The following is a 24,732-nucleotide window of genomic DNA, read 5'->3' as shown; positions in this document are numbered from 1 at the left end:
CATATCTTGTATCTTATATGTGTGTGAGCTTATTTTGTCGTTCTCTTCTTTTCTACATAATTTACTTTTACATGCATGCACTAATTACAGCAAGATCTACAGATCTAGAAATTAAATAAAACTGTAATAGTGTAGAATCTCAGAGTTCTTAATAAAATATCATCAAATCTGTTGTGACGAACTGTCCAATGGAATATCCACGGCAGTTTACAAATCATTTGGTATCAAAGCAAGTTTCTTTGGGTATTTTGTGGAGATTGCAAGGATCTAGATCGGCGAGGTCGAAAATCGTAAAACCCTAATCATGGCCGACGAATCTGTAAATGAACCTCGTGATCCTGCAGAGGTGAGGTTTTCACAGCTCGAAGAACAAGTCGCGATATAAACCGCAATGTAAACCTCCTCATGGCGGCCCTAAGCAATAAGCTAGGGATATTTGGAGAAGAAGGGGGTTCGAATGCAAAGGACAAATCAGAAGGGGGATCGGGAGATCGGGAAGACGCAGATAACCAGCCGAAGAAAGAACCTGGAAAAGATCAACCCAGTTCGAGTGTCGTGAACCAATCCCTGTTTAAAGTGGAAGAAAAAGTCGATATCAAGCCATACCATGGTGAGATCGACGCTTTGAAGTTGAACCACTGGTTGTAGCAACTGGAAGTTTATTTCAGTGTCCATTAGATCGAGGAAGGGCAGAAGATCTCATTCGCACGGCTGAAATTGGAGGGCCATGCACTGACTTGGTGGGAGAGCCACACGAAAACCCTAAGGTTGGAGGGAGAACCTCCAGTGACTAAGTGGGAGGATTTCAAAACCCTCATTAAGTCACAGTTTTATCCCATTGGGTACGTGGAAGATCAGTGGATCCAGTGGCATTACTTCAGGCAAAAGTTGGGCCAAAGCGTGCAAGAGTACACTACAGAATTCAGAAAGATGGCTATAATGATGGGTATCTCTCCAAAGAACCCAGATGTGCTCCTCAAGTATTTGGGGGGTCTGCACCACCATCTGCGTGAGCAAGTGATATTTTTCAAGCCCAAAACGGTGGACAAGGCTTGTGTACAGGCACAGTACCTGGAGAACATAGCCTGAAAAGAGCGTAATCAAGTGGATAGAAGTAGAAGGAGCAGCAGGAAACTTCTAAGGAGTGGAAGAAGAAGCAAAAAGGGGGAAAAGATATAAAGACGGCAGCGACAACACACCAGTGCAAAGATCCCAGCAACCATTGCAACATTGATGGCAATAGAGAGGAGAAGTGTTGGAAGTTGCATCCAGAGTTGAACCCAAAGAACAAGAAGAAAGATAATAAGAAGAAGAGTCTCATGGCCATTGATTCGAGGAACCAAGTTGAAAGTAGCTCGGATGTGGATGAGAAGATCTTTTGCACGTCACTGCAGAAGGAGGTGAATCTAAGTAGCCTTCAGCAACAAGAAGAGAAAGAAATGACCAAACTCTTCCATGTAAAGATACAGATCAAGAAGACGAAGATTGATGCTTTGTTTGACTCAGGATCGAAAGAGAATCTCATTGCAGCAGATCTGGTCAAGAAACTAGAGTTGGAAGTTCGTGATCATCCAAACCCATATCCACTGGGATGGGTACATAAGGATGCAGAGTTGAAGGTAACAAAACAGTGTAAAATTAGATTTGCTATCAATGTCGATTTTATTGATGAAGTAGATCTGGATGTGGTTCCCCTTGATGTATGTGGAGTCGTGTTTGGGAGCCCATACATGTACATACGTGATGCAATATTCATGAGGAAAGCTAACAAGTACTAGCTCATCAAGGATGGAAAATCATTCATCATCAATGCGCACAAAGGCAAGTCGAAAATTTCGCTGGTAAGTGCCAACCAAGCCAAGAAATTGATCAGTTCCAACAAGAAGTATGTTTTATTGTTTTTAAGAGAAGGTTGGTCTGTAGAGGAGTCAATAAGAGGCAAGGCATCCCTAGAGGGGTGTACTAAGAAACAAAAACAGCAATTAGAGGAGTTGTTGCATACAAGGATGTGTTCCGAGAGCCTAAAGGGCTACCCCCTAAGAGAGAAGTGAAGCACAAGATCCAGCTATTGCCAGACTCCCCGTTGCCAAATATTGGGTTGTACAGGCAGTCTGTTATAGAAGCAAGTGAGGTAAATAAACAGTTGCAGTGGCTACTGGAACATGGTGTCATTCGACCGAGTACATCACCATGTGGGTCAACCATCATCATTGTGCCGAAAAATGATGGGACTTGGCAGATGTATATAGGTTACAGGGCGTTGAATAAAATCACGCTCAAGAAAAGATACACCTTGCCCAAGATAGATGATCTGCCAGATCAGTTGCAACAAGCAAAGTATTTGATGCAGGAGCATTCAACCTAAGAGAAAATCATTGTAATTAAGTAGACATAGGGGGTCATGTATTTTAAGGAAGTTGGATTCCTAACTGATGAATTAATGTAATATTAGGCTTTTGAGTAAATAGAATAGGAATTAAAATAGACAATGTGAGGATGTTGTAAATGCTCTCAAATAAATGAGAACATGAGTGGATAATAAAGACAAAAGAGTTAAAAGTCAATTAGGACTCTTAAAACAGTTCGATGATTCGAGGAACTAGAGAGAGCACTTAGGAATTAATTGAAGTAGAAGTGGACATAGAGGATTTAGGAATCAGTTCAGTAGATTTAGGAGGGGAACCAGAATTAGTTCAATAGAGCTTTCTGGTATAAATGTAAGCCTACGAGCAGAGTAGAGAAGGAGGCCACTGATATTGAATAACAGGTCTGTGAGAGACAGAGAAGTCTCGATTGTAATCAGTTGTTCATAATTATATATATAGAGGTTCATTCGGGAACTGTGTGTGAATGAATATCGAATGATTGAATTACATGTAAACTATGAATTCATAGGTTCTGTGACAGGGCTGCAAACAGGGTTCTATAGAATGCGCAGAGAGGAGAGAATGATTCAGAGGAGTCATTAAGGACCTTGGAATCCAGCTGAAGAATCAGAGGAAGCGAAGGGAGAATTCGCGGAGTTAAGCTCCGAGGAAGCAGAAGAGTGAAAACCCGAAACCCTGAAGAAAACCCCAAAATCGCAGAGGAACCAATGGAAATAGCGTAAAGTCTAAGTAAAAGGGACGAGCGGAGAAGTGAGGCGTTGGCACAGAGTAACTGTTGGATCTCAGTGATCAACGGTCCAGATTAAACAACAGAGGAACCTAAAGGATCTATTGGAACCGACCGATGGAGTAGATCGACGGTCATCGCATGTGAAAGAGCACAGGAGTTAACACAGCGAAAGGGTGGTTTCACAAGCCTTAAGTGGTATTTCGGGCGACGAAGAAACGGTAAGTGGTATTGAGGGTCGAGCATCCGATCCCATTCAGTGGAGGACACGTAGCACAAGGGAGGAAAGGAAAACCACCTATCAGGTGGTTAAATCCCATGTGTGTTGTCAACCCGAAACCAATGTAAACCGTTGGATCGGGTAAGGAAATGGACGGCGGTGATTGAATTAATCGGAGATCGGTGGAAGGAAGGAGGAGCGCTTCGGCAATGGTTGAAAGGCGCGGACCCGAAAGCTTATAGAGGCGGACTCAATTCTATTTGAGTTCCGGTCTTAAGCTTTGGGAGCAGCATTCCGTGTATTTCCTTTGTAAAGCGGAGTTCGGAGGAAATGCGATAAGGCGGACCCGATAAAGTATTGAGGCGCGGTTAATAATAATTGAGATCCGGTAGTGCATTATCGCATATCGGATGCGATAGAGCCAGTGTTAACGAAAACCCGCAGAGGAGCCAATACCCGATTGCGATTAGCGATAAAGGTGAATCCTCGAAAGACGTGCAAAGACCGTATAAAGCAAAAAGGTATGTTTTGTGGCATTTCCTTTGTAAAAGGTTTTATAAGGAAAATAGTGCCGATAGAAGGTTTTATGCGATAAATATATATTAACCAAGCATAAAGAAGGGAAAGGTTATATATATGTGGTTAAAGGGATAATGAAGGTTAGGAAGGGGTTTTAAAGTCCCGATAAGAAGGATTTGAATGAAAGGTCGGAAATAAAGGTTAATGAGGGTTTAAGCGGGGTGATTAATTTCCGATAGAAAGGAAAAGGTGGGTTAATGTTTAGACTTTGTTAAGTCTATGAATCATTCTGCATAAGACTAAAAGAGGGCCTTAACCATTTATGGTTGAAGATTTGACTTCATTGGGAGTTAAATACCTGGGGCAAATGTGTGGATGCATTTTACATGCATACTGTGGGTTTAAGCGCGGGTAACCCCAACATCAGTATTTCACCAAGTTGGACTTGAAGTTTGGATATCACCAGGTTGAGTCAAAGAAGAAAATACATGGAAGACCGCCTTCAAAACCAGGCAAGGTTTGTATGAGTGGTTAGTTATGCCATTTGGCCTATGTAATGCACCAGCTACATTTATGAGATTAATGAATGATGTATTGCACCCTTTTATAGATTCATTTGTTATTGTCTATTTGGATGATATACTAGTATATAGTGCTACCTGGGAGGAGCATATTTCACATTTGACGCAGGTGCTGGAAACATTGAAGAAGCACCAGTTGCTAGCAAATCTCAAGAAGTGTGAGTTTGCGCAACAGTCTTTGGTGTATTTGGGATATGTCATTGGTGGAGGAGAATTGAAGATAGATCCCTCCAAAATGGAGGCCATCATGAAATGGTCGGTACCTACTACTAATGTTACAAAGGTTAGGAGTTTCATTGGAGCAGCACAGTACCTGAGGAAATTCATAGCCTCGTTTTCAGCGGTAGCAGCACCGCTCTACACCATAACAGCAAGTGGCAAGAGTTTCCAGTGGGGAAAAGGTCACCAGAAGGCTTTCAATGAGTTAAAGAAGACAATCAATGAAGCATTAGTTCTGGCATTACCAAACTTGCAGTGGTCCTTTGAAGTGGAGACAAATGCGACTGGGTATGCTATGGGAGTTGTCTTGATGCAGGGAGGAAGGCCTGTATGTTACCATTCTGAAGTATTTCATGGGGCAATTCTTAACTACCCTACCTACGATAAGGAGCTCTATGCCATGGTGCAAGTTGTGAAGAAGTGGAAGCACTATCTGATGGGAAAGGAGACAATAATCCACATAGATCACCAGCCGTTACAATACTTGCAGGCCCAGAATAAGCTACAACAGACCAGGCATTACAAGTGGATGGGGTTTTTACAGTAGTTTCATTTGGTGATCAAGTATAAGAAGGGCAGCACAAACAAGTTGGTCGATATGCTTTCAAGGCCACCCACATCAAAGATTACAGCTTTGGGGACTCTTATGCACATGGAGCCATTCACCCATGATGCATACAGAGAGGCATATTCAGAAGATGAGGACTTCAAGGAGGTGTATTAGCAGTTGCAGAGTCAGAGTCATGTGCACGATGGCGACAGCACCGTTGACTACCATCTCCAAGATGGGTTACTCTACAGGTTGGATAAGCTATGTGTTCCTAAAGGTGAGTGTTTGCAGCTGATTAAAGAGGCTCACACCTCCAAGGTTGCAGGGCACTTTGGTGTAGGGAAGACTGTGGCTAACTTGCAGAGGTATGTGTATTGGCCCAAGATGCAAGAGCAAGTAGCTAGGTTCATAAGAGGATGCATACTTTGTTGTACCAGCAAGCCTAGCAACAGGAAACAAAGTTTGTATCATCCCTTACATGTACCTACTCGTCCTTGGGAAAGCATTTGCATGGACTTTGTGGGAGGTTTACTGACAACCAGGAAGGGACAGGACTACCTGTTCGTGGGAGTTGACAAGTTACCAAGATGTGTGTTCTAATGCCATGTAAAAAGACCATCATCGGACAAGAAGCAGCAAACTTGTTCTTTGGACAGGTCTGGGTATACTTTGGGATACCAAGGAGCATCATTTCAGAGTATACTTTGGGATACGACATGCATAGACTATTATTTGACGTCTTGAGAGACTTACTTTTTCATTTATGAGCTAGTTTGGTGGGTTTGTCACCAAAAGTTGAATTATTAGAACATTATTTTATTTTTTGGGCTTATGTAGGCCAAGGAGGCTAATTCAAACTCCTAAGTTGTGTATAAATACAAGTGAGATAAACTCATTTGCTCATCATCACTTTAGTTTGGGTCTTATCTCTCTTTTGAGATTTTCGCTCTTTTTCTAGAGGATGAATTGGAGCTTTATGGATGAATTTTGATGTGTGGATATGAGTCTATCTTATCTTGGAGTTTATGCCTTCTCAATTGTGGATGGTTGGATATATTTTGTTACATGTAAGTACATGATTTTAATGTAATTCTTGTTTTACTTTGTCATATACATTGGATTGGAATTTTCGCTATTTTTAGGGCTAATTGTTGCATGCATTTACTACTTTAAATTGTGGAATTTTGTCTCTATTATAGCATCTCTCAATGTATGGGCCATGTAATATGAAAGAAATCTCCTAGGGATAATTCTATCAAAGAATTTGACCTTGATAAGCCATTTGCACATCGAAGTATAAAATTTGCAAGGTTTTGCTCCTTGACCTAAAAGCCTAGAGAAGTGATTTTGAGGCCTCCTTGACTGGGAATCAAGAAATCCTACTCATATTCATCATAGACTCCATTCTACCAAAGATTAAGGCACTGATCTACCAAAAGGTGGTCACCAAAAATCACATTCTTTCACCTCCTTCTAGGTCTAGCCAAGTTGGGGTACCTAGGGCATCAATTTCCCGACAAGCTAGCACTCCAAAAAGTTTGATCTCCTAGGGTCTCCTACGCTGGTGTTTCCTCAAGCTCTCCTCCAATTTTGAAGCCATTCTGACGATGGAGTTGGGAGAAAAGCCAAGCCCTAACTCCGGGATCAAACTTTGCCTTAGCATCCCTAAGGATAGTACCTCAAAGGGTCAAGATAACACCTTCAAGTGAAAATTCTTTCTTTGATCCTTTCCCCACCTTGTCTAGGGTAAGAACATCATTGGTTTCTATACTTATTCCTCCTATCCTAGACCAGGTCCACTTGGTCCTGTGTGGTCCCATTCCTTCTAAAAGAGAATTCTTCAAGAACCAGTCGGGATACCAACCACAATAAGGATTTTAGGGATTGGGAAGTTCCTTCATAAGTCATATCCCATAAACCTAACCCTTGAATCCTCCTTTCCTTTCCCTAGAAGACTTTGTACTTTGCTTAGGAAGCAAGCAAGCCTTATCCTTCTCACTCTTCCGGGAAAGGGATTGTTTGGGTCACTCCATATCATTTCATTGACTTATCCTTCATCGTGGACTCCATAATATATCGGGTCTCCTCCCATCGGTGATAGTTCGTAAATAGAAGGGAGCCTTAGCTGAGGTGACATTGGGCTAGGTCTCCATTTGTTTCCTTTGCCTAGCATTTTCCCTTTAGGGATTCCCCCTTAGGACCCATGCTTGTTTGAGCGATAACAGAGCATAGGTTTGCATATCATTCAGGTTAGTCAATCATCTTAAGTAGTGGGTCTCCATCTAATTATTTGGTTCCAATTGATTATAAGCAAGAATATGTGACTCCATTAAGGCACTGGTCTCATACTTTAAAATCTAATCTAATCAATAATCGTGCTCGAATTTAACCAGTTGGCTAGGCCACTCATCCGCGTCTCCCAAACAAGTTGGTTTCCAACTTGTTTTCCTTCAGCTCATTCCATAAGGACTAATCCGCATAGCCTGTTGTTGGGAGATAGCTAGAACAGAGTGGGTGGGGATCAGAGTCACAGACCTCGTCTTGAGCGTTGTCGCGGTGCATATACAATCCTGGTGACAACAACACCCATAGAAAAAGTTTCCAAACCTGGTAGTGGACGATGCTCGAGGATAGACCATCCTAGCATTTGATAATCTTGTCTCCTGAAGAAGTACAGTCTCTGCTACTTTATCATTTGTTTGTCCACTTCTTTTGTCTGTTGCAATTCGTTGAAAGTGTTTCTTTGTTGTAATGTTTCCTTGTTGTGGATTAAATGTGATGCTCGAATTCTTGTTCTCAGAATGATGAGGACAATCATTATCTTCCTTGACAGCTTTTAGAAAAGTAATTGTCCTTTTGTCCTTTACCTTACGTTCACTGGATTCTCCTTCATAGCCTAATCCAACTTTCATAAGTGAAGCCCTCTGAGCATTTAATATCACATCGATTTTAGCGGATCCCTTTCTATGTTGAAGATTCATATTTAGTTCAGTTTGTGCCTTCTCTAGCTTTTTCTTCAGGGTTACCACCTCTTCTGCCAATCTTTCACACTCTTGACTTTTCTCCTTTGTTTAAGCAAAATATCCTCCACCTTCTTTGCCTCTTCTAATTCAACTTTCAACTTGACAAGCTCTTTTGAATTTGACTCTTGTTTAACATATTTTAACAAAACATCTTTTTGTTTCTTATTCTTCTCTTTTAGTCTATCTATTTCTTCTAGGGCATTGATCAACTCCCCCTCACGATCTACTTTACCTTCTTCTTCTTCTTCATAATCATTAAGTTCTTTCTCTAGATCTTCTAAGGCCATCAACATGAATTTGCTAGTTCCATCTTCATTGGTGGATTCATTAGCGCTTTCAGATACATTGTTATCTTTCTAGGTATAGAAGCTTTTCTTTTTAAACATTTTCTCTTTTTGCATTCTATTAGACTTCTTTTCTTTCCCTCTAGGTTGATTTTCTTCTTTCTTGTAAGGACATTTGGAGGCATAATTCCCCACTCTTCCACAAATGAAACACTTAAATGGGGGTTTTCTGTTGTACTTACCTATACCTTTCTTCAATCTTTTGACAAACTTTGCCTTTTCTTCATCGGAGCCTGAGCATGAACATTCCTTGCCTTTTGTAGTCTTGTCTGCCTTAAAAGTTGCATCTTTGGTAGCTGACTTTCCTTTTGAAATTCTCATCTCATATGTTGTCAAGGAACCAAGTAGTTGATCCCTATTTAGAGTCTCAAAGTTGGTTGTCTCTTCTATAACTGAAACCTTAGGATTAAATTTTGAAGGTAATGACCTCAATATTTTTTGGACTATTACACTCTCTTTGATTGTTTCTCCTATACCCATCATGACATTAACAGCTTCCTCTAGTCTTAGGAAAGACTTAGCAATATCTTCATCTTCATTCATTTTTAATGCCTCAAATTGCATTCTATATACTTGTAATTTGGCCATCTTAACTTTGGTATCTCCATTAATATTTTCTAGTTTATCCCAGATTGCTTTAGCAGTTTTAAAGTGCATTACGTTAATAAATTTTGATTCAATTAATCCAAGAAGAAGAGCATTCATAGCTTTTGCATTGGCCGTAAATTCCAGTTTGTCATCTTTGTCACTACTCATTGTCTTCAATTCTTCATATCCCACCAACATAACTGCCCAGACTTCTACTCCAAGAGACATTAAATATGTCTTCATTCTCACTTTCCAGAATGTATAATTTGTGCTAGTGAATAAAAGGGATTTAATTGTTGAGCATCCTTCTTGACTATCCATTCTAATGATTTAGGACCTCCTTCTAGTTGTTAGACTGATACTAAAGGAACTTGGCTCTGATACCAATTGATATATGCTTGGCAATTACTGAGAGGGGGGCTGGATCAATAATTGTATCTTTCCAATGATTTAGCTCAACTTAATTTCTTTTTTTTATTGTCTTCTTATGCGGTTAATGACTTATATATATGTTTTGCAGCTCCCTGAAATAGACATTTACATATATACTTATTCAGATTTCAAGAGCATTCATACAACATTCAACAAGAACCACATTAAGACCCCTGATATAAGTGTAAAGCCATAAGGGAGAAAACCACGAATTTTTGGCTGAAAGTGATGTGAAGGCAACCTCCTACTCCCCTATTACATCAAATTTTCCGAACCTACAAGAGGTTGCTACCTCAAGGAAGCTCCAACTCCCACAAAGTTTTCTGCAGGCTACAACCCACAGGAGGCTCCTACCTCAACAGGCTACAACCTGTTATTTATCAAGCTACAACTTGAAAGGAGACTGCAATCTCCCAATCACAATACAAAGTCAAGTTTTTTGGTTACCTGATATCAATTTCTGCCCTCAAGTTTGTTGCTCATCTTCTCTGCTTCTCTTCTTCAATTCTATTCCTTTTCTACTACTTTTCTCTTCTTCTCCTCACCAGAATGTTGCTCATGAACCCTCTCATACAAACTTCTTAAAATCAAAAGTCCTTTTCTCATTCAACAATGTATATTTTATAAGCATAGCTTATTGGTTTTTTGTATTCCATACAGGAATACGAAATGAAGATTTGTCTGTTGGTCTTCTATGGTTGTTCACATTCTACCCTTTTATTTTCAAATCTAGAATACAGAGTTTTGCATTATAAAAAAGCGTTGAAATAATATAGGTCAACAGCAATGATTGCAGAAGACAAAACCTGAAATCTTTTCAGATTTGTATCAGCTACATGTTAATGCCATTGAGATTCATGTTTAATAAAAACATACATTTTACAGCTTATGTCTCAAAATATCATGTGCCATTTTTCATTTTAATTGTATGCCATACATCACGATAATCAATCAACATAATTAACAATGTTCAACCTTCACAACGATCAGCATAGTTAACAATGATCAGCCTTTGCACTTCAAGCAATCTTACAACAATGACAGTGTAGCAATCAACATAAATCAGCCTTAATGAGATCATTTCACATTAATGCCAACATTACCAACAGTGTCTAGATCAATTTGGTGAAGAGAATAATATTTGTTGGAGCTTCGACAATGAGAGGCATGCAGCTGTTGTATTTCTCAAATTGCTGAAGAATTAATAATATAAACTCTCATCTACAAAACTAGTTTTCCCCACATTGGGATTTTTCCAGGGACTATTGTCCAAATATCTTGGTGTCAATAATTTTGTGTGTGTACATTATTTCTCAGTTCCTGTGTTTATTTGTGAAAATTGCAGTAGTGAATTAATTTTTACTCGCTTAATTAAATTTCTGAAGACAAATAATCTCCAGTAGATGAAGATTAAATTCTAGTTGCTGCAATTAAGGAAATTTCACAGAGTTTGATGGAAAAACCGGTTTTGGCTACCATCATCAAAGGTTATGAAACCATAAATCTTAGTCGAATCGAACTCCTTAACCTTGAGATGCTACCTGATACTATTAACCTCAGTTTGTTATTTGATGCTACGAGGTATTTTCAAGGGAAGCATTTATCTAAACATTTGATTGAAATATAGATTCCATAAATGGAGAGCACCGTCAACAAAACAAATGGCAATTCTAAAAAAACCAAACTCGATGCCATCATCAAAAAGGATTGTGTTGTGAGTCATTCCTGTTGCTATTATAGCTTCTTCTTAAAGGAATGGAAACAATTCACCAAATTAAATAACCTTGCTCTTAAAACTAAACTTCATAGTGGTGACATAAATCAAACTTATTCCCTCAAATCCTCTGGCAAACATGAATGATACAAAGATAAATTAACACCAGCATTAGACGGCCCTAGAGGGACCTCAATATGACTCATGGAAATGAGGGAATAACAAGTGCCGAAGTTGTCTCTTCGCAACATCTTCATACCATGTGGACTTCAGCTCCACAATGAACTCTTATACCCACACCAAGACTATCCATTCCAATGAGAAATACCTCCTCAACATGAAGGGCTTTCCTCTTCCACAATAGATATCTAATAGCACATTTTGTTTTTTTACCCACAATCATCTACATTATCTGTAATTTTTGTAGAAAAATATAAAGGAATATCTGGCTCTACATGTTGAAAATATTCCAAGCTGACAATTGGCTGATTACCATAAACAAAAACTTGTTGAATTCTAAGAATATCAAGCTTGTATATTGAAGAATTCATATCAAATTCTTCTAATCCAAGTTCCCAAGGCACACTATCTTTAGGAAACATCATGAACACTAAATCAAGATCATTGTCTTGGAGAATACAGGACTATCTGAATAGTTCATCATTATCTTAGAAATCCAATAATGGCAAGGTCATTCAACAACCTATCCATCTTTTCCAAGTAGTTTGAAGACATTACCATTTTGTAGATCTGTTTGAAAAAATTATATAGGTAGCCCAACTGGAAGAAGGGGTAACAGCGCCGATTTTGTTATCAAGAGCAAGTGTTAGTTTTGAGGATAGAAGGAGCCCCAATCAATGGATTGGCATTGATATTGAAGTCTATCAAGGAAAATTAAGCAAAGGGAATAATTTAAGGGATAAAGGTCCCAGTTAGAAGATCAAGCCCAATCATTGGATTAGGAATGAGGAAAAATTTGAATGTTAAAAATAGGTTCGATCCTAAGATCAAGCCCAATTCAAAGATCGACACTACAAGACAAAAGATAAGAGCAATACAACTCACTTTCGAATCAAATTAATTCCTTCATAAGATGGAAGTCAAGAAGGATTCGGAATTGAACGAATTTGAGAGAGGCATTCCATAGGTAAGGGCAAAAACAAAGAACCAAACATTATTCAAAAGGTCCCCAAGTTTCTTGAGAAAACTTAGCACATACTGAGATCACAACAAAGTCCAAGTCAAACTTAAAAATAATCAAACCAATCAAAGCGTAAAATAGCATTCATCATCAACATTGGAAGTGACATATATTTTGGAGAAGTTGTTGAAGGCTCCACATTAGCGCAACAGATAAGGACCATAGTGTCCCATTTCTTGTTGATGGAGTGGAAATCCCAGCTACTATAGATGGGGATTGTGAAAAGTTGCTCATTCAATCTCAAGAGAAATTCATAACCATTCCACCACCACTCTAAACAAAAGTCTAATCTCTTCATTAAAACGTAATAAATATATACACAAGCAAGAAAACCACAATATTAATGGAGGGAAGCTCACATAGACTCTAAACAGGGTCATCATCATTTGCTTCCTACCTTAGGTTAAGGAACATATCAAGACAATAAAAATGGGTGTTTCACTATTACATTGTGAGCTTTGATGAGTACCACCGAGATTGTCACATTTTGTACATAAGAGAGAAAATAAAAGGAAAGGACACGAAGTTTTCCTCTAAACATCATTGCAACACAACCATTTGAAAGCAATATACATATCAACCTTTTTAACTCAATTGTTTAAAAAATAAAAGAATGCCTCAAATACTACAATTAGATAGTAGAATGGTCACTAGACCCATCCCTTTATTTTAGAAAATATTACACTGTTGGGACTTATTAACAAAATAAAGTGGTTAACATTTTTTGCACCAAATTCAATGTGGATGTATGTAATCACATTATAACATACAAAATCGAAATGAAGGAAATTTCTGCAATAAAAAAATCTACTAATAATTCCAAACTACATATGATAATAATGGTATAGCATGAAAAATTGAAAAAGCAAGTTGAATCATACTTTCAAGGACAAAAGAAGTGTGATTCTCTTGAGGCTCTTTCATAGAGCCAATAACATCCTGGTAAAAACTTGGGAAATTTGGTGATGCATATGAATTTGGCGTCTTCTTCCTCCTTCCCATTGTCACCTGCATTATAAAAAAAGGTAGTTCTCCTTGAATAAGTAATGAAAATTTTCTCTACTTTAAGTTTGAAGCTACAGATTCTCCATTAAAATACTATAATTAGACAAAGATGCAATTACATAAACTCTAAACGCAATTGAGCAAAGTCCACAATTCAAGGAGAGTTGTGCAAGTTTTGATAATTCAGAATTACACTCCTAAAAATAACACAAAGTTGTCATTTGATTATTTCTTAAAAGCAAACAAGTGGACATAATGTTTCAACGTAAATTCAATATCTAAAAATGTTTTAGGCATAGAATTCAACATCACAAAGCAAAATGGCATAACGTTATGAAATTGCATTAACTCAAGTATTAACTTTAACCAAATCAATTCACCATAAATGTCATAAATGTAAATCTATGATGTTCAAATTTGCAAAACTTAGAGCAAATACTGCAAATGGGTCCAAAAATGAAAACAAGCATGGCCAAACCACAAGTCATTAGATCTAAACTAACCCTCTCAAATCCATCTACAAAAACCCAAACAAGAACTTATTTCAAAATCTTGCAATATAATTTACACTTTTCATCATACATAACTTCACTCATGTTGCTTTTTTCAATGCAAATCTTAAGGGGAAAATTGAAGGCCTAATGTGTATGTTCGTTCACAATAAGAATAAGAATTGGTGTAGTTAATAAGATTATCCCTCTTAAAAATAATAAAGAAATGGGAATCAAGGATTTTCCCAAACAACCTCTTAATTGTCTCATATGAATGTGCAAAGAACATGTAGTATGAGTACATAACTTTAGTCACATATATGCCATACAAAATATCAAGAAATTATCTCACTTTAAAAATGGTATCTCATACCTTTGTTATATGGATGTTTAGAACAACTATCATTGTTGGAAATACTGAGAGGAGGGGTGAATCAGTGTTTCTTTTAGAATTGTTATTTTGATGCTAGTTAGGATCACTTAATAAACTAGAACACAAAATGTACAACAAAAGAATAATTTTATTAACAATAGTAACGAGGACTCCAATCCCCTTTACAACAAATCAAGTACAATGATAGTTCAGGGCTCCAACCCTAGACGAAGACTCCAATCTTCAAATCAGCCAGGCTCCAACCTGTACTATACCACCAAGCTCCAATTTGGTCTCCTTGAGGATTCCAATCCTCTCAACAATTCAGGCTCCAACCTAGTTTTCCACAAGGATCCAACCTTCTGTGAGGACTCCAATCCTCTCAATCTTCTTCGATTTTTAAGGTAATTCCATAGCTTTCTCAAGGCTTCCAAACCAATCTGTGTCATCTCCACAAGGTCTTCAAATCATGTCTTCAAGAATGTCTTTAATCAAGGCAGCAAGTGAGTCTTCAAAGGTCCTTTAACAAACGTCTTCAACTAGCTTCAATAATGCTCTGGGAATTAAAGATTGCTTCTCAAATCTTCAATGGTTGTTGTGTTGCACATTGGATAAACCAACGCTCCTCATGTGTTTCACGACATGGACTAATCGCTTCTCATGGATCCTTATCTCTGACAATGTTATTGTTGACTAACACTTGCGGGTTTTGGTTTAACAGTAATTGTTATTCCCAACAATTGGTATCAGAGCCAATACCTTCACTCATAGCCTAACAGTTGGAAGGTAGATCATTAGAACACAAATGGCAAAGCCAAGGAAGAAAGCCTCCAATCCTTCTAAAAATGTCTCTTCCTCAGTCAAGAATTAAGATGAAAGTCAGGTTGACAAAGCCCCCATGTTGAATGGAACAAATTTTGAAGTATGGAAGGGTAGAATGAAATCCTGTTTGATGGCTCAAGGTTTTGAAGTCTGTGAATCAGTGATTACTCGAAGTACGATGGAAGAGGAATCCAAGGAATTCAATACAAAAGTTATGCAAGCAATCTTGAGTAGTTAACCAAATCCTATAATGGTCAAAGTAAAGAAATGTTCATCAGTAAAAGAGCTTCGGGAGAATCTTCAAGATCTTCACTCAAAAGGATTGTTGGTTGTAACCTCTGCTCAAGAAGATGATGGCAAAGAGCACAAAAATGAACCAGAGAAGACAACTGAAAGCAAAGATGAAGGCACCATATGCATAAAGGAAGATGATGATGAACAGATCTTTAAAGTTGAAATTGAAATAGACCTCAAGACAAAGCTTGTAGCTGCTATGGAAGAGATAAGCACTCTGAAAAGGGAAAATGAGGAACTCAAGAAGCAGGTTAAAAATGTTGATCATGACCTTGACAAGTCGAAGGAGGAAGTTATCCTTTTAAAGCACCACAAGAAAAGGATGAGGATCTCAATCAACATAAGGAAGAATTGCAGCAGAACAAGAAGAGACATCATGAAGAAGTTATATCCATGACAAATCAATTAGACAAAGTAAAAAGAAAGGAAGACAATTTGGAAAATCATCTTAAACAAATGTCTGAAGAATTGAACAAAGCTGAAGTAGAAATTTGAGCAATATAAGAAAGAAGTCTCCTCCCTTAAATCTCAACTAGAAGAAGCATAGAAAAAAGCATGAGGAGATGCAAATGTAATAGAAGGTTTAGTCCTCCTGGAAACAAATTAATGAAGCAGAAAAGGAAAGAAATGTCATGACATGCCGACTAGAATAAAAATATGAAGAGATCTTCAAATTGAAATCATATGTCATCTCTCTCAAGGACCAAACATGTGAAGCAACAAGGATGAAGGAAGAAATGGAGAACCATGTTGACACCTAATCATAGGGATTGGGTGAACAACTGTAAATAATGTAAATAAATAATAGAAAAGATGAAGAGTCACCGGGAGATGAAATGAACAGTCTCTCCCTCCTGTATATAATAATGAACAGCCTGAATGAATTTCATGATTTGTTTTGAGGAGTTACCTCCTGGTCTGACATGGTATCAGAGCCAGCACCATTTTTGGCTTCCCTCTTTAACTTGTAACTCCTTTATGCCATTTCTACAGTCTGCCAAATTCCTGTCATCCTCAGTCTTCGAGTGATTCTCACTCCCTGGCGCGTATGAACGCCCGTTCTGCGTTTTTTGTGTTGGCGCGTTTGAAAACCGGTGTGGAGATTGGGTCAAGGCGTTACAAACTGTTGCAGTATGAGAATTGAGCCATTAAGCCATTCAATTGATACGTTGTTTCAATTGATACACTGCTCCAATGTTATTGTTGTCCAGAGCCATTTTTAGCTTTCGTGCAGTAACTCCCCATTTCTGCAGCCTGCCATATTCTTTGTCCTTTTGTATCTGCGTTAGTTTGGCTGTTTAAAAAAAAAAAAACGTTTCCTGTGTAATACACATGGCTGGGAGGTGTGCACTGTAATACCTCGGGCCTCCACTGCATATTTGTGTTGGGTATCTTCTACTTTCTTCATCGAATAAGAACTGCACTCCACCTTTTTGTTTAGAAATTCCTGGTTAGTGGTATGTTTTCGTTGGATCAGATAATACAATACTTTTTCTCTAAGCTCTCTCCACCGGTCGCCATACCGCGTTCCCACACCGCCTCACTGGTTGTGGCATCACACTCCCCACTGCACTTTCATGCCTCCATACTCCCATCCCTTGAATGATGCGTTGAATGTTGTTGAATGCGCAATGGAATCACACACCGCCCTCCTGGTATGTTGTGTTAAAATATTCGAAGAGCTACATTGAACATGTTGAATGTTGTGTTGAATCCAAACTGCGGTAACCATTGAAGCAGTTCTTGAGCAGATCGTGCGTTGGTCTGACAGTTCTTGAGCAGATTGTGCATAAGTTTTGTGCGCTGGTCAAAGTTGGCAGTGCATTGTATGGAGAGTGTGAATGGTGCGTTGAACAATTTAGTTAGTGCAGTGTGTGTGTTTTTAATGGTGAATGCCGAATGCTGCTGCAATAACCATATGCGTTGAGCTCTTGTAAAAATCGATTAATGTGTTGGTTGGGATATAAAAGATTATTTATATTTTGATGATCGTGTGCACAAGAACCTGACCTATGATTTTTTTTGGCCCCCTGCAATTTCTTTCACGATTTTGTGCCCCTGTTTTGTAAGATATTGCAGCTTGTTTCTTGGTTGTCATAAGAATTCAGAATATTGCTACTACAGTGCAATTTTTTCTACATCAAAAGCACATTTTTTTTGCCAGCAAAAGTATTTTTACAGCACTCAGATTTTACAATGCATTCAATCATATCTATTGTGGGAGTAGTTCTCACTGGCAAGGAGAAGTATCCTGAGCGGTCCAGGAAGATAAAACACACCCTCATTTTCAATGAGTTGTGGAAAGGAGTGTGTGTTGAAGACGGAGACAAAGAGCCAGAATAGCATACCTTGGACAAGGAGTTCGCCATTTGGGAAAATAAGAACAGCAAAGCCTATGCATTAATTGCAGCGTCTATAAGTGAAGAGGTGAGTCGACATATTTTGCCATTTTCAAATGCTTTCGAAGCCTTACAAAAGTTGAAGGAACTCTATGACTCACACTCTGCACTTGAAGTTGTTCAATTCACTCTTGAATTACAAAATAATGATCCTCTTGCTCTTGCATCCGAAGTAAAATCTATAATGCATGATATCAAAGCCACTAAGGTTGAATTGGATATTCCTCTGATCACTTTTCTCAAGGCACTTTATCCTACTTACTCCAATTATCTTGAGTCATTGCAAGCAAATGGAAATCTCAAAGATATTACCTTTGACTCTCTTGTGAAAAAATTTGCTGAAAGAGAGAGATCTTTTGGAAAGAACACAGCCCCTGAATCTTCTGAAGAGGTTGTGTGCCTTGCTCATAAAGAAAAGAATCTTGCCCAAGATTCTTCCAGAGGAAGAGGTGGTCGAAGAGGAAGAGGAAGATATTTCAGAGGCAGGGGAGGTAGACACTCTCAAGGAGAAAAGTCAGATTTGCATTGCATACGCTGCAAAAGAAATGGATCACATGATGCCTCCACATGCAAGTTACCTTGGGACAAAATTGAGCAGCAAAGAAACCAACCCAAAGGTAAAACTAATGACACAGACAAAGGTAAAGCACCTGAATCTGCTCATTATGTTGTGGCACAATGTAATATTGGAGTAAATGAAGACTTATTTAATGCTTCACTTGCTTCTTCGAAAAATGATTGGTTGCTTGATTCAGGAGCAACTTGCCACATGACTCATAGAAAAGATTTTTTTGAAGAATTTACTGACAATGTTGATGGAGCAGTATACTTTGCAGACCAATCAAAACTCAAGCCATCAGGGCTTGGCACAATCAGGCTTAAATTGCCTGGTCTTCCAGACTTTCTTCTGCATCATGTTCTATATCTCCCACAGTTGAGGAGAAACTTGTTGTCCTTGGTCCACATCTGCCAGCAAGGTCACTCCATTCATATGTTTGATGGCAAGCTTGAGGTGAGAAAAGCATCTGACCACTCACTTGTCATGACAGGGATAGAAGAAGAAAGGCTTCTCAAGCTGCAGGGTACCTCTACTCGTGCACAACATTTCTCATACAATTCTCATTATGAAGAAGGTAGTAGGTACACTTCCATCAAGTCTATTATGGCATGCTAGATTTGGACATTTGAACTATGACAGCCTCCGCTTGTTGAAGAAAAATGGTGTTACTGGTTTGCCTACAATTCCTAGGAAGCTTAAGCAATGTGATGCTTGCATTTTAGGAAAGCATAGCAAACAGTCCTTTCATGATTCACACTCAAGAGCACATAGAAAACTTGAACTCATTCATTCAGATTTATGCAGTCCAATGCCTGTTCCTTCTGCAAATGGAAATAAATATATGATGACATTTATTGATGACTACACCAGAATGTGTTAGGTTTATTTATTGAAGAACAAATCTAATGCTTTTGAAACATTCAAGAACTTTCATACATGGATTGAAAATGATGCACAATCTCATATTGGCTCTATTCGCACTGATAATGGAAAAGAATACACTTCAAATGAATTTGAAAACTATCTTCGCCAACATGGGATCAAACATCAAACAATTGTGCCTTATAATCCCCAACAGAATGGTGTAGCTGAAAGAATGAATAGGACAATCTTAAATATGGTACGCTCCATGTTGTTCTTCAAAAATGTAAAAATGATGTTTTGGGCTGATGCAGTTCTATGTGTTGTATATATAAAGAATAGATGTCCATCTAATGCTATCAGAAACAAGACTCCTTATGAAATGTGGTATGGGCACATTCCTTCGGTAAAGCATCTCAAGGTCTTTGGTTCCACCTGTTATGCCTTGATACCAAAGGTACATAGAAACAAACTTGGTGCAAGAAGTCGTAAGTGTATCTTCCTGGGGTATTCAAACACCTCCAAAGCATACCGTCTCTATGATGAAGTCAATAAAAAGTTTGTTGTATCTAGAGATGTAATCTTTCTTGAATCATCTAAAATTGACAATGTTGTTGAGCGGCAACTTGATCGCTTGGATAGATTCGCAAATGCAAAATCATTTCAAGAGTTTGATAATCAGATTCCACATCTTGAAGGGGGGATTCCTATACTAGATCAATTTGTGGAATCTTCTTCTGAAGCACTCTCTTCTCCGCATGAAACTCCAACAACGGATGATTCTTTGAGTGATGTGATTGACGGAATTGGGAGACTCAATCTTGATTCAATGCCAACTCAATCAATGGAGCTGTCTGGTCCATCTGAAAAAGGTCCCCCAAAGTGGTTGACAAAGACACTTGAAAGTGTTCATCCTAATGAGGTTGGAAAGACAGGAACTAGAAATTCAAACCGGCAAAATGGAGGTGATGTAGATGACTCTGATTCACTTGTTGATATGGATGTTTCTTATGATTGTGAATTGAATTTGTCTACAGATTTTGAACCAACTTCCTTCAAAGAAGCTGCTTCTCATGATGAATGGAAAGAAGCGATGCAAAAGGAGTATGATGCCCTGATAAAGAATGGCACTTGGAAGCTGGTTGATCCTCCATTAGGAACCAAACGAATTGGTTGCAACTGGGTCTACAAGAACAAGTATAAAGTTGATGGCTCACTTGACAAGCACAAAGCCAGGCTTGTGGCAAAAGGTTTTGCACAGAAGGAAGGGGTCGATTATGAGGAGACTTTTGCCCCCACAGCAAAATGGGCTACCATCCGGACACTCTTTTCCCTAGCAGCTCAGAACAGTTGGAAAGTCCATCAAATGGATGTAAAAACTGCTTTCTTGAATGGAGATCTAAAAGAGAATGTTTTTATGTCCCAGCCTGAAGGATTTGTTGTGAAAGGACATGAACATAAAGTATGCAAACTTGTGAAATCCTTGTATGGCCTCAAACAAGCACCGCGAGCCTGGTATGAAAAACTAACTGAGCATCTTCTGAAACTCAATTTCAAACATTATGATCTTGATGATGAATCTTTGTTTGTCAAGAAAGTTGGCAAAACAGTTGTATATCTTGTTGTATATGTAGATGATCTTTTGATGGCAGGGAACAATGAAAGCTACATTGCATCCATAAAGAAGGAATTGAAGAAAGGTTTTGAAATGACTGATTTGGGCTATGTTCATTACTATCTTGGTATTGAAGTAACTCAACATCCGAAGTCCATATTCCTTTCTCAAAAGAAGTACATTGGAGATCTGTTGAACAGGTTTGGCATGACTACTCCAATGGAACAAAACTTAAAGCTCACATCCATTGAAAGAAAAGAATTTGAGGATGCAACAAAGTATAGATAGCTTGTAGGAAGTCTCAACTACCTAACTACTACCAGACCAGACATTTCGTTTGTTGTTGAAATCCTCTCCGGGTTTATGCAAAAGCCTTGTGAGGGACATTGGTCTACTGCAAAAAGAGTTCTAAAGTACTTGAAGGGAACTCAAGAATTTGGAATCAAGTATACACAGGTGGGCGACTTCAGCTTGATTGGATACTCTGATTCAGACTTCGATGGAGACAAAGAAACTGGGGTATCTACTTCAGGTTATGCTATGAGTCTTGGATCAGGCGCTGTCTCCTGGAGATCACGCAAACAATCAGTTCCAACAGATTCCACAACAGAGGCAGAATATGTGGCAGCAGCTAAGGCAACAAAATAAATTGTGTGGCTCAGGAAAATTCTTGAAGATTTGCAGGTAAAAAAAGTACAATCAACTCCACTCATGATTGACAATACCTCGGCAATAAAGTTGGCCAAGAACCCAAAGTTCCATGATCGAATGAAGCACATCAATACTAAATATCATCTGATTCGACATCATGTTGAGGCCAAAACAATCCATCTCCGCCATTGTTCCACTAATGAGCAAATTGCAGACATCTTCACCAAAGTGCTTGGAAGAGAAAAGCTTGAAAGATTCAGAACAATGCTTGGACTCACCAACATCCCTTCAGATTAAGGGGGGGAATGTTGACACCTAATCATAGGGATTGGGTGAACAACTGTAATTAATGTAAATAAATAATAGAAAAGATGAAGAGTCGCCGGGAGGTGAAATGAGCAGTCTCTCCCTCCTGTATATAATAATGAACAGCCTGAATGAATTTCATGATTTGTTTTGAGGAGTTACCTCCTGGTCTGACAAACCATCTAGCAAAGAAGGATGAAGAATGCAAGAAGATGAAAGAAGAAATTGATATCCTAAGAAAAGATGTTGATCAACTGAACAAGAGTCTAAAGAACTCTCAAACCCTAGATGACATCCTAAGTCATCAAAGATCCCCCCTTGATAAATCAGGTCTTGGTTATGCAGGTGAACCCTCAAGCAAAAATGATGCAAAACCTAATGCATCAACAAGGATATGGAGAAGCTTGGAAGAAATGTTGATGCCCCCAGTTCCAGCAAAAGCAAGGAGATTAATCAAGATAACCTTAAAAGAAACCCTACTCCAAGAAGGTGTGCAGAAGGTGTCAAGAATGCAAGAGGCAATGGATATCATCAAAGGATCTCAAGGTAGAAAGACTTTAGAAGTTCATCAAGGCAAGCTCCATCCTCCAGGTACCAAGGTATATTTTTTGGTCATTGTTACTCTTGTACAAATTTTGGGCATATGGAAAAGGATTGTAGGGCACAAAACAAGGACTCTAATCAGTTCCCCAGAAGTAAAGGTGCAAGGAAATACTCCAATGCATTTACCAACAGAAACTATGCTTCATCATTTATGTACAAAACTAAATGCTTCAAATGCCATAATGTTGGACATATAGCTCGAGACTGCAAATTGAAGTGGGTTCCTAAGCAATCTGAAGATTCATCAACCAAGCAAGGATAAAGAATCACAAAGGCTTGGAGAAGGAAGCATGTTGCACCAGAAGAAGAACATGTTGAATGTGAAGAACATGTTGAATGTGCCTTGAATGATCAAGGCATCAATACTTGTTACTGATCAAATTTGGGCATCACGGGAAGAAATTATTAAGAAGAAGACCATGCCTACTATTAGGGGGAGCCTATGATATTGACTAATCTTGCAAGTGACATGCAAAGCTTAGGGGGTGCAAGTGTATGAGTCTAAATGAAAAAGTGATTTCTTATCTTCACTAAACATATGATCAATCATTGTTGAAGATGTCCTTCGCACAATGTCGGGGAAGCAGTAATATTTGTCTTAGTTTCTGTTATCACAATTTTAGTCATCAGTTTTAAAGCACTGACGGTTTCAGTGTCAGCATCGATCTGTAAAAAATAAAAATAAAGTGCTGACAATTTCAGTGTCAACGCCGATTTGTAAAAAAACAGGGTTAAATCGTTGACAGATAGAATATCAGCATTATTATAAATTCTGAAAATAAAAATGCGCTGACATTCAGAGTAGCAGCGCATATTTGTAAAAAGAGTCAGTTAAATGCTAGCAACTGGAGTATCAACGCCAAAGAAAAAATTCAAATTTTGTTTTATGTCCAAATAATGCGCTGATGGAGCACACGTCAGCAAATGAATAATCATCTATCAAGCGAGCATTGACAAGTCAAATGGTGATGTGATGTAATGGGTTTTCGGGTTCCACCACCGAGAGGTAATGTTCGGTTAAAATATCATGATTGCACGTTAATATTTTTTGTAATCATATGTCAAGTTCATTATACAATTTATAAGTTGCCACGCTCTGAAATAATTTGCTTCAAATGGTAAAACCTGTATAATGGATGATTAACCGATTGCATGTTTTACGCCAAAAGAGGACAAGTTGTTAAGATTTCCCGAAAACCCCGGATCGAATCCCACTCCCATTTCCTGTGCTACTGTTTGACAGTGAGAGCTATGGGAAAGAGTGGAAAACTACACAAAGGAGAGCCTAAAGGTCCGGATCTGCTCAAAATTTACCCAGAGATTCATCAACGTTTCCGAGAGGCAGGGTGAGAACAATTCTTCTTCCGCTGCATAGGATATCACAATGGAGTTCCTAGAGCTTTTGCAAAGGGTTTTGATGGACAACAAGCTAATGTCGGGGGAATCTCCTTTCTTGTCAACAAGGAGGCAATTGCAGAAGTGACAGACCTACCTGCAGAGGGAGAAAGAGCCTTCAAAAGTCATATTTTGGTCGGAATTGATGTGTCATTTTTCCTTAAGGATGAGTTTAAGGAGAGGAACTGGCATTCAGAAATTCAGAGGTCCTGGTTGAAGGACAAATGGCATGGTCTCCTGCATATAACACAACCTTACTTCACATGCGAGGGACGCTTCAACCAAGTGAATTTGTACCATTTCTAGTTTCTTGCCCACGTCACAAGTCAGGTCAGGATGAACACTCCCTATTTTATGTTGATGAGTTTGAAGCATATGTCTGCTAGGGTTAGGGCAAGACCCAATGCCTCTTCTCATTTCATATATCATAAAGGTCTGATTAAACTATTGATTGAAAACCATTTGAGAAAAGTAGGTAGGACTTGGGAACATTTTCTATTTTGGGGAGGGTTTGAAGAAACTGTAAAACCAAAGGGGCAGAAAGAAAGGAAGCAAGAAGAAAATTAAACAACCCCAAAACCTAGAACAGGGGACCTCATCAGTGCAAACCAGGAGTCAACAAAAAGTAGAACCAGTTCCTCCTTTAGTTCCCAAGTTACCGAAGGTTTATACCAGGAAGAGTGAGAGGCTGAGAAAAACAAAGGATGCCCCTTCACCTAGTGTTCCTCTACCTACAGAAACAGAAGTCAGCAAACAAACAGAGAAGTGCAAGGGCAAAATGATTGAGCCTGAGACAGAGAAAATGCAAACTAACAAAGAACCCACCTTAGTAGAAATGTTCAAAGGTGGAAAG

The 24,732-nt window shown here is 38.7% G+C and overlaps 1 protein-coding gene across 6 annotated transcripts in view; it reads right to left on the bottom strand.

The window, feature by feature from the left end:
- Positions 1-24,732, bottom strand: part of LOC149244842 (protein CHROMATIN REMODELING 35-like) — a 260,164-nt gene that overhangs the window by 146,456 nt on the left and 88,976 nt on the right. For all 6 annotated transcript variants that reach the window (XM_089457561.1, XM_089457564.1, XM_089457565.1 and 3 more), the window contains one exon: positions 13,387-13,513. In XM_089457561.1, coding sequence (XP_089313687.1) covers positions 13,387-13,507 — 121 coding nt within the window. In that variant the 5' untranslated portion in view covers positions 13,508-13,513. Of the gene's footprint in view, positions 1-13,386; positions 13,514-24,732 lie in introns of those variants that run through there.

This window comes from Pinus tabuliformis, chromosome 7 (assembly GCF_031772625.1).
Source record: "Pinus tabuliformis cultivar Carrire ecotype Pingquan chromosome 7, CPIR1, whole genome shotgun sequence".
Classification (NCBI taxonomy): domain Eukaryota; kingdom Viridiplantae; phylum Streptophyta; class Pinopsida; order Pinales; family Pinaceae; genus Pinus; species Pinus tabuliformis.
The sequence above is the reverse complement of the archived record's forward strand: the minus strand, read 5'-3'. Positions and strand labels throughout refer to the sequence as shown.